This window comes from Henckelia pumila, chromosome 3 (genome assembly GCF_033568475.1).
Source record: "Henckelia pumila isolate YLH828 chromosome 3, ASM3356847v2, whole genome shotgun sequence".
Lineage (NCBI taxonomy): Eukaryota > Viridiplantae > Streptophyta > Magnoliopsida > Lamiales > Gesneriaceae > Henckelia > Henckelia pumila.
Window position 1 is genome coordinate 185,581,482 of NC_133122.1, and position 15,220 is coordinate 185,596,701.

At 39.4% G+C, this 15,220-nt stretch overlaps 2 protein-coding genes across 5 annotated transcripts; both read right to left on the reverse strand.

Moving 5' to 3' along the window:
- Window positions 1-1,906: 1,906 nt before the first annotated feature.
- LOC140888163 (protein COFACTOR ASSEMBLY OF COMPLEX C SUBUNIT B CCB1, chloroplastic-like) lies at window positions 1,907-11,474 on the reverse strand. Of its 4 annotated transcripts, none has more exons than XM_073295851.1 (5): window positions 10,832-11,473; window positions 10,559-10,683; window positions 10,301-10,453; window positions 10,058-10,227; window positions 1,907-1,968 (listed from the first exon to the last, which is right to left on the reverse strand). In XM_073295851.1, exons 1-5 carry the CDS (start codon window positions 11,147-11,149, stop codon window positions 1,928-1,930), a joined length of 807 nt encoding a protein of 268 aa, XP_073151952.1. In that variant the 5' UTR covers window positions 11,150-11,473; the 3' UTR covers window positions 1,907-1,927. The 4 variants fall into 4 exon arrangements, with proteins under 4 accessions (XP_073151952.1, XP_073151954.1, XP_073151951.1 ...); XM_073295853.1 differs by lacking the exon at window positions 1,907-1,968 and adding an exon at window positions 8,644-8,675 and having other exon boundaries at window positions 10,832-11,471; XM_073295850.1 differs by lacking the exon at window positions 1,907-1,968 and adding an exon at window positions 8,906-8,988 and having other exon boundaries at window positions 10,832-11,474.
- A 440-nt stretch (window positions 11,475-11,914) lies between these two features.
- LOC140888162 (E3 ubiquitin-protein ligase SINA-like 7) lies at window positions 11,915-14,572 on the reverse strand. The gene is made up of 2 exons (XM_073295849.1): window positions 14,069-14,572; window positions 11,915-12,806 (listed from the first exon to the last, which is right to left on the reverse strand). The coding sequence occupies exons 1-2, from the start codon at window positions 14,480-14,482 to the stop codon at window positions 12,135-12,137; spliced, it is 1,086 nt and encodes a 361-aa protein (XP_073151950.1). The 5' UTR covers window positions 14,483-14,572; the 3' UTR covers window positions 11,915-12,134.
- Window positions 14,573-15,220: the final 648 nt, after the last annotated feature.

The window sequence follows — 15,220 nt, forward strand, 5'->3', positions numbered from 1 at the left end:
TATTCAGTAGGCGGTACACTTGCATTCATGTATAATCATACTCTCGTGCTGAGAATTTTATGCCCACGTCTCGTACTTTGTGTATCTGGACACCCTATTCCATGGGGCAGGTTTGCGATTGGATGAGGCGGGTGGATCCAAGAGGGGCTAGGCAGTGGATTGGACAGCTGGAGCTTCGCCTAGGGTTTCATTGTATTGTATTGGGTTGATACAGTATTCGATTTGGTTGTATAACTATTTGGGTTGCAGATTCCTTTCCTTGGAATTGTATATTGTTATTGCTTCCGCAGTTTAATTCTGGTTTATCTGTTTAATTAAGTTAATTGCATGGTTAAGTTTTTGATTAGTAGGTGATCTCGGTAAGGGTCTCTACATAAACTCAGTAGTGATACAACCATATCGAAGAGACTTATAAATAAAAATGTCTAAAACATTACACATCTATAATGAATCCTGCTGTATAAAAAATGCCCACTGAAAGCTCCTGCTCCTAGTCCTGCCTCGAACTACCTGCTCCGTCCATCCTGCGACCTGCCCCGTGGAATGGGGTGTCCAAGATAATAACTAGGACGTGAGCAATTAATGCCCAGTACATAAACATGAGTAAACATATGTATATGATGCATGCAATTGTGATGACAAGTAATAAGTCATCTGAAAGTCATGCTAATAACCGCCGCCAATGAGAGTTGTGACCGCTCGGATCAAACTTTTGGGTACAACCACACTTGCCTAGAACCCCACACTATAACGGTACATTTAGTTCTAGAATATCTCCTAGAACCACCAACTATAATGGTACATCCGGCTCTAGACTAAATACAGGTTTATCAAAGGAAAAGACTCAACGTGTATGTGCACATAAGATATGAATATGGAAAGCAGTAAACCATACATCATACCACATAATAATGCCAAAAAAATGCAAAATATAAACATGTATACTCGCTGGAAATCTCAGTCAATGTGTACGTACCTCTAAGCTAGTTCGAGTCTAGTAGGACCTAAGTTCCAAGCCTATATTCGAAAGTTCACCGTATCACTACACAAGTTCTATAAGCCTTAACTAAGTTAGTAAATACTCTCAAAACTTAATAAGATTCCTGGACCATACCTTCGTCCGTAGTAAGCCCTTTGGAGTCGCTTGTTCTGGAGGACTATAACAACACCTTTGTTATTCCAGAACCTCTCTATTAACCGATAAGACCCTCAAGTGTATATCTTACACTATATAACTGAAGAAAAAAACTCGGGAATTCGTAATTCAAAATGAACTCTGAAGACCCCTATTTATAGGGAAAAAGACGATCGGAGCTTCCAATCTCGGGATCGGAGCTTCTGATCCAGCTCGATGCATGCATGTGTGACACGTTGGGATCGGAACTTCCGATCCAGCCATCGGAGTTTCCGATCTGCTCTACGTCCAAAACTTGTCAAAATTCGTGGCTGAGTCATCATGAATTGCTGGCAGTTGGAGATCGGAGCTTCCGATCCTGCCTTAGTTCCAAATTAAACTGGCTCCATTCTGGTGCTTTCGATCTGCAGGGTTCGGAGCTTCCGATCTGGGTTCGGATCTTCCGATCATGTCCACGCTTGGAAGTATAATCCGTGCTCTTGAAGCCCAATTAAACCCTTGAATTGGTTAAACACTAACCCTTAATCATTTTTATCATATTATTATCTTAAAATGGAATCTGGGTTACTACATTCTCACCATCTTTAGATATTTCATCCGCGAAAGAAACTCTAAAGTAATGATCAAGATAATAATATGAAACATAACACCATGTTTTATTACATCAGACTGAAATTACATTGATATATGGTAATTAATAATACAAAGCAAACAACTCAGGATATTCTGCTCGTATATGGCTTTCCGTCTCCCAAGTTGCTTCTTCAAGGCCTCGGCGCTGCCACTGTACCATCACAAGTGGTATAATCTTATTCCAAAGCACTTTCTCCTTCCTGTCAAGGATATGGAGTGGTCGTTCAACATAAGACAGATCTGGGTTCTAGCTGAACGTCAGTAGGCTGGATAATATGTGACTCATTAGCTATATACTTTCGAAGTAACGACACGTGAAAAACATCATGTTTACTGGAAAGATATGGCAGTAATGCCAAATGATAAGCAACGTCTCCAATCTTCTCCAGTACCTGGAAATGCCCTATAAAACGAGATGATAAGTTCCTTTCGAACCAAATCTCATCACCTTCCTGAAAGGTGATACTCGAAGGAATACATATTCACCAGGCTCGAACTGAAGTGACCTGCGGTGCATATTCGCATAACTGGCTTGTCGATCTTGAACAACTTTGATCATCTGCTTGATCAAATCTACCTTGTCTACAATATGGTGTACCAATTCCGGACCCTCTACCTGTCATCTCCCACCTCATCCCAGAATAATGGAGTATGACATCGGCGACCATATAATGCCTCGAAGGGTGCCATATCAATACTGCGATGATAACTGTTATTGTAGGAAAATTCAATCAAAGGTAACGGATCCTGCCAAGTTAAGCCAAAATCCATCGTAGAAGCACACAAAATATCCTCAAGCGTACGTATCGTCCGTTCCGACTGCCCATCAGTCTCCGGATGATATGCAGTGCTCAAACTCAGAGTGGTACCCAATGCCTGCTGAAAACTACCCCAGAAATGTGAAGTATACCGAGGATCTCTGTCACTGACTATGCTCACCGAAATCCCATGTAATCACACTATCTTCTGGATGTATAAGCGTGTCATGAGATCGTAGGAATACTCCCTGTTGTAAGGAATGCAGTGTGCTGATTTCGTAAAACGGTCAACAACGACCCAGATAGCATCACACTGTCATATGCAAGTGGGTGACAAAATCCATAGTCACATGCTCCCACTTCCATTCGGGAATCTCAAGATTCTGCAATAATCCACCTGGTCGTCGGTGTTCTGCCTTGACCTATTGACAAACAAGACATCGAGACACAAATTGATACACACTCCGCTTCATCCTCTTCCACCAAAATCTAGTTCGCAAGTCTTTATACATTTTCATGCTTCCAGGATGAACTGACAGTCGACTCCTGTGAGCTTGAGATAGAATTTCATTCCTGAGCTCCGCATCATCAGGTACAACCACTCGATTCGATAAGCATAATAAACCATCTGTCTGATAATGGAACCTAGATGTATTAACTCCATTGTCTAGACGTGCCAAATTCTGAGTCTTAGCATCTGATATCTGAGATTTTCTCATCCGAGAGTACAATGCTGGCTCAGATAAAATAGTATATAAACGAATTTCATTTTTTCCTTTCTTGTGCTTGAATGTGAAACTCAGCGAACAACATTCCTGAATCATATAAGATAAATCACTAGTCTGAAGTGCAGAAAGTCTCACCTGCCGACTCAGGGCATCAAAAGTAAGGTTGGCAGAACCTGGATGATACTTAATCTCGCAGTCATAATATTTCAGTAAATCCATCCAATGTCTCTGTCGCATATTAAACTCCGTCTGAGTGAATAAATATTTCAGACTCTTGTGATCTGTAATCCATATAGATAATGCCTCCAAATCTTGAGTGCAAATACAATGGCGGCTAACTCGAGATCATGCACTGGATAATTCGTCTCATGCATCTTCAACTGTCGAGAAGCATAAGCAATAACATGTCCATGTTGTGTCAAAACACATCCTAGCCCCTGACCAGAGGCATCAGTGTAAACAATATAGCCTCATGATCTAGAAGGTAGAGCTAGCACAGGTGCAGTAGTAAGACGTTTATGCAGCTCGAGAAATGATTCCTCACAATCCGAGGACCATGTGAAGGCAAAATATTTCCGTGTAAGCTGTGTCAAAGGCCTGACCAACTGTGCAAAATTCTCGATGAACCGACGGTAATAACCCGCTAGACTCAGGAAACTCCGGATCTTAGCAACCGTCGTCGGACGAGACCAGTTCAGCACTGCCTTTATCTTGCTTGGATCCACAGATATTCCTTCACTAGAAATCACATGATCGAGAAACACTACCCGATCAAGCCAAAACTCACACTTGCTCAACTTTGCATACAACTGCTTCTCCCGTAACGTTTGTAAAACAATTCTCAGATGTTGTGCATGCTCATCCCTATCGTGAGAATATACAAGAATATCATCAATGAAGACGATGAAAAATCTATCCAGATATTCTCGAAATACTTGATTCATCAGATTCATAAAGACTTCCGGTGCATTGGTCATACCAAATGGCATCACAAGAAATTCATAATGCCTGTATCTGGTTCTGAAAGCAGTCATAGCAATATCTGAGTCTCGTACCCGCATCTGATGGTATCTTGATCTCAGATCTATCTTGGAATAAACAGAAGTATCCTGTAATTTATCGAACAGACCATCAATTCGTGGAAAAGGATACTTATTCTTGATGGTGACACGATTCAACCGTCTGTAATCAATACATAATCGCATCGATCCATCCTTCTTCTTGACGAATAAAACAGGTGTTCCTCACGGAGAAACACTCGGACGTATATATCCCTTATCAAGCAAGTCCTGCAACTGCTGTTTCAATTCCCTCATCTCTGACGGTGCCAGACGATAAGGTGATTGGGATATAGGTACTGTTCATGGTACTAGATCAATACCAAATTCAACCTCTCGAACCGGAGGAAAACCAGGAATCTCATCAGGAAATACATCAGAAAACTCGCTGACTACTGGTAACTGATCAATACCCTGACTACTCGTGGACATATCAACTGCATATATGAGGTAGCCCTCCCCACCTGACTCTAAGACATGACATGCCTTCAGAGCCGAGACAAGTGGCATCGAAGGTCGTGCTCCCTTACCATAGAAGTACCGTCACCCTCATCCGAATGAAATTTTACTAGACGCTGATAACAATCCACAGTAGCATGATATAAAGTCAGCAAATCTATTCTAAAAATACAATCAAAATCTTTCATCGCTAGAATCATCAGATTAGCAGACAACACATGAACCTCAAACTCTAGAAGGCAACCCATCACTAGACGCTTAGTTATTACCTCCTGCTCCAGCGGAGTAGATACAACTAAATTCAGGTCTAATGATACATAAGATAATCTATGTCTCTTAACAAAACGTCTAAAAATAAAAGAATGCGATGCTCTAGTATCAATTAAAACAATTGCAGGAATACCACATAACAAAAAGGTACCTTCCAACATGCGATCGCTTTCCTCTGTAGCCTGCTCGTGAGAAAGAGCAAATACTTGCCCCAGAGTACGTGGGCGAAGACTGGAAGAACTAGGTGGTGCTGGTGGCTGATGTGGATAAATAGAAGCCTGAGATCCAGCATGTGATCCCGATCCACTAGCAGCTCCCATACGAGTAGGACAATCCCTTCGCAGATGCCGTTGCTCGCCACAGATAAAACAAGCACCAGATGCCTTCCGACATGCTGCAGTAGAATGCTTCCCACCACAATGATTACAATGGTCATTCTTCTTCTTCTTACCAAATCGGAACATGCCTCGAGAACCAGAAGAAGTAGTAGTAGAAGAAAACGTAGAACCTGATTGCACAACAGATTGAGCCCTAGGCCCAAGAGATCCACTAGGTTGTCCTGACATCATCAGTTGTGCCCGTCTATTGCTGTTCTCCACTTGACGACATCGATTAACTAGAGTTTCATATGATGTCGGATCATCACAAACAACCTGTGAATAAATATCCTGGTTGAGGCCTTGCAGAAATATATCATACTTGGACGCATCACTCTCATTGATATGGGGACTGTAAGGCAGCAGATCAATGAATCGCTGCTGATACTCATCAATAGTCATGTATCCTTGCTTCAGTGTAAACAACTCCATAGATCGTGCCTGACGGACAGCTAGAGGAAAATAAAGTCTCTGGAACTGCTGACAGAAATCCTCCCAAGTCACCCGTCCTCTCTCAGTATGCGCCTGAGCAGGCTTGGAGTCCCACCATAAGCATGCTCTTCCATCGAGAACAAAATCAAGAACTTCTAGCTTCTGCTCCTCAGTACAATCGAAAGCTCGAAAATCACTTTCGATCCTGGCCATCCAGTTTCTTGCCTCCCATCAAGGGTTTCAGTCGTACTTGTAGAAATTTATTGATAGAATAGAGACGTCTACCTTCTTGGTGATGGCGATGATGATGATGATGACCTGCTGCCTGGCCAACACTACTATGACTCTCGTCACCTCTTTCAGCCATATCTGAAAAATATTTGCACATTTAAATCCCAAATGCGCAATAATTATTCAAGACTAGACTAAATCCCAAGTACTAATCCCAAAATTTATGCATGCTCTGATACCACAAATGTAGTAACCCTGCATTGAATCACTTATTAACTGGGAACTATGGCATGCATTAATCTTAATTAAAATATAATTACTTAACAGAGTAAAACACGCGGAAACATAACCCATATCAAATTTAATACAATAGTTCAAAGCTTAAACTCAGTAGTGATACAACCATATCGAAGAGACTTATAAATAAAACTATCTAAAACATTATAAAGCTATAACAAATCCTGTTGTATAGAATGCCCACTGAAAGCTCCTGCTCATAGTCCTGCCTCAAACTACCAGCTCCGTCCATCCTGCGACCTCCCCCGTAGAATGGGGTGTCCAAGATAATAACTAGGACGTGAGAGATTAACGCCCAATACATAAACATGAGTAAACATATGTATATGATGCATGCAATCGTGATGACGGGTAATAAGTCATCTGAAAGTCATGCTAATAACCGGCGCCAATGAGTGTTGTGACCGCTCGGATCAAACCTCTGGGTACAACCACACTCGCCTAAAACCCCCCATTATAACGGTACATCCGGTTCTAGAATATCTCCTAGAACCCCCCGCTATAACGGTACATCCGACTCTAGGCTAAATACAGGTATATCAAAGGAAAAGACTCAACGTGTATGTGCACATGACATATGAATATGAAAAGCAGTAAACCATACATCATGCCACATAATAATGCCACAGAAGTGCAACATATAAACATGCATACTCGCTGGCAATCTCAGTCAATGTGTACGTACCTCTAAGCTAGTTTGAGTCTAGTAGGACCTAAGTTCCAAGCCTATATTCAAAAGTTCATCATATCACTACACAAGTTCTATAAGCCTTAACTAAGCTAGTAAATAATCTCAAAATTTAATAAGATTCCCGGACCATACCTTCGTCCGTAGTAAGCCCTTTGGAGTCGCATGTTCTGGAGGACTATAACAACACCTTTGTTATTCCAGAACCTCTCTATTAACCGATAGGGCCCTCAAGTGTATATCTCATACTATATAACTAAAGAAGGAAATTCGAAAATTCGTAATTCAAAATGAACTCTGAAGACCCCTATTTATAGGGAAAAATCCGGTGATGATCGGAGCTTTCGATCTCGGGATCGGAGCTTCTGATCCAGCTCGATGCATGCATGCGTGACACGTTGGGATCGAAACTTCCGATCCAAAGATCGGAGCTTCTGATCTGCTCTACGTCCAACACTTGTCAAAATTCATGGCTGAGTCATCAAGAATTGCTGGCAGTTGGAGATCGCAGCTTCCGATCCTGCCTTAGTTCCGAAGTAAACTGGCTCCATTCTGGTGTTTTCGATCTGCAGGGTTGGGAGCTTCTGATCTGGGTCCGATCCTGTCCATGCTTGGAAGTCTAATTCGTGCTCTTGAAGCCCAATTAAACCCTTGAATTGGTTAAACACTAACCCTTAATCATGTTTATTATATTATTATCTTAAAATAGAATCTGGGTTACTACACTACGTCAATCTCTAGACTAATAAAATTTAGTTCATACTCAAAAACTGATAAAAGCAAATCATGTTTTCAATCCTAGACATCAAATCATAATTTAATAAGAAAACGAGAAAGAAGAACAAATCCGAAGTAGCTTTCGCGTCCTTCGTCTTCGCTTGATTCCGAGTTCTTCTTCAAGTGATGGCACAGATTTCTCCTCTCGAGTCTTTCTCTCGTGCGTGTTGTTATGTTTTCTGATATGTGTGGCTGCTTCCTCCTCAATTGTGTCTCAAAATCTCCTTTTATATGCGCCTCAAAATCGTCTAAGAAAAGCCCAGAAAAATCCCAAAATTTCCTTTGTCGATCAAACTCTAACTTTAGAAATTTGCAGCAGCGCGGGCGCACATGCTTCTCTGTCTCACAATTTCAACATCCTCCAGACAGCGCGGGCGCGCGGATTCTTCTGAGCGGGCGCGCATGCATCTCTGTCCTTTCTTTTCCACAGCCTCCCACCTACAGCGCTATTGCGCATGAATCAAGCGCAACTGCACTTCAACAACTCCATCCAGCGTTATTGTGCTCAAAAGTAGCACAATTGCTTTTCCAACCAGCGCAATTGCGCTTCAATTCTTCATTCCCATCCAGACCAAGCGCAATTGCTCTTGTTCTTTGCGCAGCTGCATTATAGCTCATGGTCCAGCGCGCATGCGACATTTTTCAAAAAATCATATATCACAATCTAACCGTCGGATCAAGCTGAAATTTTGAAAGCAGCTTTAAAACATCCAAAAATTCGTTATGAACAGTGGAGATTGGATTTCGATGTCTCAAACATTCCCAGTAATTTTCTGAATTTACTGCTCCATATTTCATCTTTCTGCTTCTTCTTGTTACTTTTCCTCCAATCCTTGCATCTCACAAAAACAACAACAAATACGCATAAAATCCACTCGATACATCACAAAATCCAGGTCAAATTATATGTAAATTAAGTGCATAAAATGCACATATCACCAAGTTACAAAGACTCTTGCAGCAGTCAAGTCGAAATCATCTTGTTCAATTGAGAAAACTGTCGAGCAATTGAGTAATGACGCCATGCCATTATTTGTGAAAAGTTTGGAAAATTTACGAGGAATAATCAAGGTGGATCTATAGAAGAAATTGCCAGAAGAACTCAACTGATGAGTCAAATGCATGATAGACCACTTTATTGCCGACTGTACCAAGCCAAAGAAAGATGAGAAGAAGTCAGTTGAGAAGGGCAATAAGCCCTATGAGAGAAGAATGAAATCCAAATCCAAAGAGGAAAAGAATCCATACAAAAAGAGGCACAAGGCGTTGATAGCAGAATAAAGCAAAGTAACGTGGGCAGATTCCGATGTGACTTATCTGAGTCATAGACATCAAGCAACTACAGTGATGATGAGAAAATCAAGTGTTTGATGGTCATTGATGATCAACCATCCACAAGAAAACATGTATTCGATTTTAACTCAAGTGATTTTACACGGGAAGATCTGAAAAATGCATTGCATGAAATGGTAAATGACTACGACAAATTGTCCTTGTCATATAAGGAAGTTAAAGCAAAGCAAAAGGGTCTGCCAGACACATCAACTGAACCAAGTTGAGAACAATCGGTTGAGAAATACCCTTCAAAAGGCAAAACAAAACAAAACAAAATAAAAATCTCTATTTTAAACTTCATGTGACAATGTTCTTCATTTGTCGTGTCTTCATTTTAATTTAAATGTAAATATGTTAGAAATAAAAATTTAATAACAACAACAAAAATAATAATAAATATTCATGTTTTAACAACACGCACAATGCGTGCTCGGACATTTCATAAAGATGACATATATATGATTGATATTAATTAGTCAAGATTTTGTAAAATTTGATGAGAATATAATTTTATATTTATAGCATAAACACATGAATATAAATCAAACATACAATTTTGCAAAATTCCGATCAGAAATTTTAATGTATGCTTGAATTATCCAATATTTCGGTGAAAATTTTTAAAAACTTGTTTATATTTATAAATAAGATATCGTTTTGGTATTGCCCCTAAACTTTGTTGAAAATTTTGGAACATCGGGCCAGTAAGATCAGATAAATCCTTTTATTTTGGATCTTGGAAGATCGGCGATCCATTTATATAAACATCTTTGATCGCAAATAGTTGAAACTCAAAATTGCAAGAGATTACAACCAAATAATTGAATGGCCTTCAATAGTCAAAATTGTTGCAACAAAATTTTCATCTTTCAAATATACCTTTCACATACACCATTCCCTTTTCACTAAGCTGCAGCTCTTTCCTCATTTCCTCTACCTGTTGATCGTCACCTTGTACGATAATCTCCGACAGAGATCCATCATCGGCCACTATCATTCTCACCTTGATCTGCTCCTTTCTCGACGCTCTTGTCCAATAATACGCGCCTCTGTTGTACAAGTTTTTCGAATCAATTTTCATGTTTGAGTCGAATAATATGAGCAAGGGTGCAGTGCACTTACGCGAGGGGACTCAGAATTGTAAGCCAAAACCAATTGTTTCCTATGTCCGGGAACGTTATTGTAAGAACCAGGGCAACACTTGCTAGACTTATACAGGTGCAGAAAGTAAGCAGAGCAGCTTGACCACGGCTTGGAGCCATCATTCCCTCGAATCTAAAAAATGACCAAAAAGAATTTGAGACACATGAAACACAACTTGGCAATACACTTCCTACAAACAAGAAAATTTTCAGATGGATGGTGGTGTGAGTGGCTTACACTATTGTTTCGCCCCGGTCCGCCACAGAAAAACTATTCCGGATAAAGAATGAAAGAATCTCCCCTGCCACCTGGTTAGGCGCCTTCTTCACCTCCCCGTCTCCAATAAATGTCTTCTGCACAACCTGTGCTTATACCGGAGTCAAATATACGGGACCCTTGGCTAAAAAACTAAAGCTGACGTACAGTACACTACAGCAGCTCGAGTGTCACGTTTCGATTCTTCTGTTACATACGAGGGACAAGCGGAAAAGAAACAAGGAAACATGATACCTTAGATTTGACAGAACGTTTGATGAGGGACCACAGACCGGGAACTGAGATGATGAAGAGACCGAGAGAAGTGTAGTAACTGGCCGACGAGTAACCGGAACTCTCCGCTAGCAAAAACAGAGACAGAGGGTCGTGAAGTTGCTCCACCAAAAGAGATGAAGTCGAAAGAGCATCATCGAGAGAGTAAGACATTGCCGCCACGAGGTTCTTCGGCCTCGTCGACATTCGACCATGTCCGAGCCATGATGGATGGATTAATCGGTGCTGGCCTTTGGTTGAGAAAGTGCAACGATGAGATATTGGAGAGATTAGTGCCATATCTGATCTGATGGATCAAAAAGAAGTAATAATAGAGTCCTTCAGTTTGGTCGAAATTTCTTGGTTCCATCTCAAGGGCAGTAGTCCATTCTTGTTTCTGGAATTAGTCCTCCTTCCGATCAGATATCTGTGGGGGAGAGCTATTTTGTGGACTGAAAATTGTGATATAGGATAGAAGGCTACGGATGGGTAAGAAAGTCTTCACAAATTCATTCTCAGGCTTTTATTTTAAAAGAGAATATATATATATTTTTTTTTTTCAAGAACCCCACCTTCAATAATGAAAATATAAGCTTCTTCTCGTTGAAAATTGAAAATTGACAAATGGTATCTTATAAAAGATTAATATTAAGAATGCTTATTAAATTTTCACAGGACATTAACATGTATTTTCAATACTTTAAAACAAAAAAAAAAAACTCTAAAAATGTTACTTTTGTATAATAAAAAATTTAACAATTTTTCTTACTTTATTATTTTGTGAAATATGCTAATGATCAAGTTGTTTTATTTTGTAAAATATTTTTTAATTATATGAAATTATGTATCACATATATCGCTTCGAAAAGGATATAATAATATATAAATTTTTGCATAAGGAAGTTCATACATCCCTCTTTCATTCAATAAAAGTTTTATAAGAAACCTATCTAAAAATAACTAAATGATATATTAATCATCAATAACTCCAAGATTTTTTAAAATAATTATTTACATTAAAAATACGTGCATGCAAAAAATGACAACAGAATCAAGACCTACATATTCAGAAGGACACACACGTCCAGCTTCATTTTACAGAACAAAGTTCAGACCTAAAATATCTGTTTATCAATGCATAAAAAGTGCGTAATGATTAGTAAATATGTTTACAGCACCTCAAATCAGACATTGGGTATAATTTAAAAGAAAATAAAATGCAGCAATGCAAAGTAACATTGGATATATAATTTAAAAGGAAATAAAATGCAGACAATCCATGCGCTTACTTTGCAACACTCTGTATCGCAACACTCTGTATCATAAGTTCTATCTTGATCTGTCCGATTGAATCAATGAAACCCTTCGGCATCAGGAACAACTTTTTTGCCCTAGGCTGCGAAACCCATTTCCGCATGTTCTCCGCAACACTTTTTACTCTGATCGAGCTCGTTCCATCTTTTGCAGAAATGTCGTAAGAGAATGACCTCTTTGATGAAGTTGGCGCAACACAGACTACACTGATTACACTTCCAAGATAATCAATCGTACGATCAAGGACAAAAAGTATATTTTCATTTTTTTCCTGAAGGAAAATATACTGCTGACCGGTCTCCACTATGATGCTAAATGCTGTGTTGAATAAAAATTTCTTGGAAGCATGTGAATGCACAAGAGCGAAGTGCATATACAGGGTATTGGATAGGCTAACATGTGTACATAAAAAATAAGGGCACTCACAAGGGACGTAAATGCATGTTTTCTCATGATCATGCTTCTTACTATAATTTATCATCTCCCCACACCCGTGCTGCGTGTTTTTACATGCAATTGTGACTGATTCAAGAACCTTTTCTATGGCCCTGCACCGGTTGTACCCAATTGGCCAGCTACAACTTCCGCATTTGTTCTTCATCTTGGTGCAGCATGATGAACACGATACATGCCCATTCTCACACTAGATTAAATCAACACAGATTATCAGTTCTGCCAACTTCAAGTATAAAGATACTCACATTTATGAATTATTAGCATACACAAGCTTTTGGAAGACTAATAAATACTCAAGTTCTGAAAGCACGATAATTGGGACAAACCTTGCTGAAACTAGAAAGTCTTGACAAAATTTCACATTGCAGAAGTTGATGCAAAAATTGGAAAACCAGAACAAATCAGAGTTTTGGACTTTCAAATGATAACAGAAGTTTCAAATCCTTCAACAGGGAAAGAAGGTACATAACCCATATGAATCATCTGGCTGGAAGAAAGAAGACACTCCTAAATTGAGGAGACAAAAAGATAGTATTTTTACATGAATATGCCAAGAAAATCAGTGGTCCAAATCCATCACTGGAAAACTTTAGTAAGACAGTCTAAAGATGCAATGTAACTATCCTATACAATAAGTGCATGTGGGATGAAATTGTCCCATTAGAACTCCATGATATGCCAGTCCAACACGAAGTAAGGCACAAGACTCACTGGTGCAAGCCAAGATGGACGCCTTATTTTAAGCAAATGGAATAGAAAGCACCATAGGGTATGAGTGCAATTTGGAACATCTCTCTTAGTTTCATGTTTTTCTCTTCTTTTGCTCATTCTTTGGTTTATAAAATATCCGTGCCTTAATGCGTGACAGCGCGTTTTTGAACAACCCTTTCAACCATCTCGAAAAACTCTTGCAATGAGTTAAATTTAGTTCTAAAGCCAATAAAGACCTCAATAAATTACTCCGCTCGTATGGCTAAATAAGACCCAACCAAGTGATACAATCAACTTCATGTTCATCACGGATAATAATCTCCCACAACACACTGGAAATAATAATTCATCACCAACCTTCACCAATTAAATCTTAGTTAGGATATTGATTCTAAATTGACTCAGATTGTTGCATATAATTTGAAAAAGCATAGAAGCCAATTCAATTGCTCCGGCTCCAAAGCACCTTCAAATATGAAAAGATTCCTGATAATCATTCACGAATACAGATGATTCAATATATTTTGGGGTAAAAATTGAACGTTTGCAAAAAGTAGATATACGGTTTTCATGGTTTTTTTTTTAAAAAAAATAAAAATTGGCCAATCGCCCCCTTCTCAGATCTTAGCTGCATACATCAAAGAAACTAATTTTTTGTCATCAACAAAACGGATCCAGCACATATTCAATTGACAAAGAAAGGATAAATTCTAAAAAGTAGAAAGCAAAAGAAGAAACCTGATAAACCGGAGGGCTTAGAGGCTCGAGGCAGATGGGGCAATCCAGTACATCCGGGTCCGTTAAGGTTACGGTAACAGGTGCCGGAGCATCTCTGCTCGGTTGATTTCGCAGTTCTTGTTCTTGTTCTTCTTCTTGTTCTTGTTCTTGTTCTTCCTCTTCTTCTTCTTCCTCCTCCTCCTCCTCATAATCATCTTCCTCATCCTCTCCTTCTTCATCTTCATCTGGTTCTTCTGTCGGTGAAAGACGATCGGTATCAGAAAGCGCAGCGTCCGACTCGCTTTCCTCGGAATCTTGCGGGATCAGTGGTCGTCGAGAAGGCGGGTCAGTGGCGGGATCGGCAGTGGAGGTGCGAGGTCTCTTGGATGCGTGCCTCCGCGCTTCTTCATCGCCAAAAGCTGAAAACCTGGCCATCACTTCCTTTGCATTCCCAACAGGACAAGATTTATTCTTGGGGCTTGGGTGTTTTTGCTCTCCTAACTATGAAATGATAAAATGGATAAAAGATGTCATACCGTCATTTCTTTTTTCCTTTAAAAAAAAAAAAAAAAAAAAAAACTGATGCATACGTATTTTTCCAAGGCAGCATAAATATGGGGATTAAGGCATACCGATCCATGTGGAAGTTTTAATTGGTACAAAATTCTCTATGTAAAATAAATAGTCTAACATATTTATGTAAGTTCAAAACTTTTGCTGCCCCTTTTTCTATTTTAAATAAATTCGATTAGCAAATGACTTCTATACTCTCATATAAATTAATTTTACGTCGTCGTTTTCCACAAAAATCTTGCACACATCAACAAACGCGGGGAGGGGTGATTTTCTCTCACGAACCCTAATTGTGAGCCAACGGCTTGTTGAAGAGAAATCGAAATGGTGATATGATTAGAAGTATGGAATAGGTGAATGTTCTTTTTCACTTCTTGCTAGTATTATGGATTTAGCAATCGATTTTGAAGTTTGGTATGGAGGCGTGCTCGAGGTAAAATTTGAAGGTAAACATCCGAAAATTTCTTATCAAGGTCGGGGGTGTTTAAAACCAATTTAAGAAAGTGAACTTTGATAAGTTTAATATGAAAGATTTACATGTTCTTTATCGCCTCTGTGGTGGTGATAAGGTGAATGCTCGATTTTTTTATAGGATTCCTG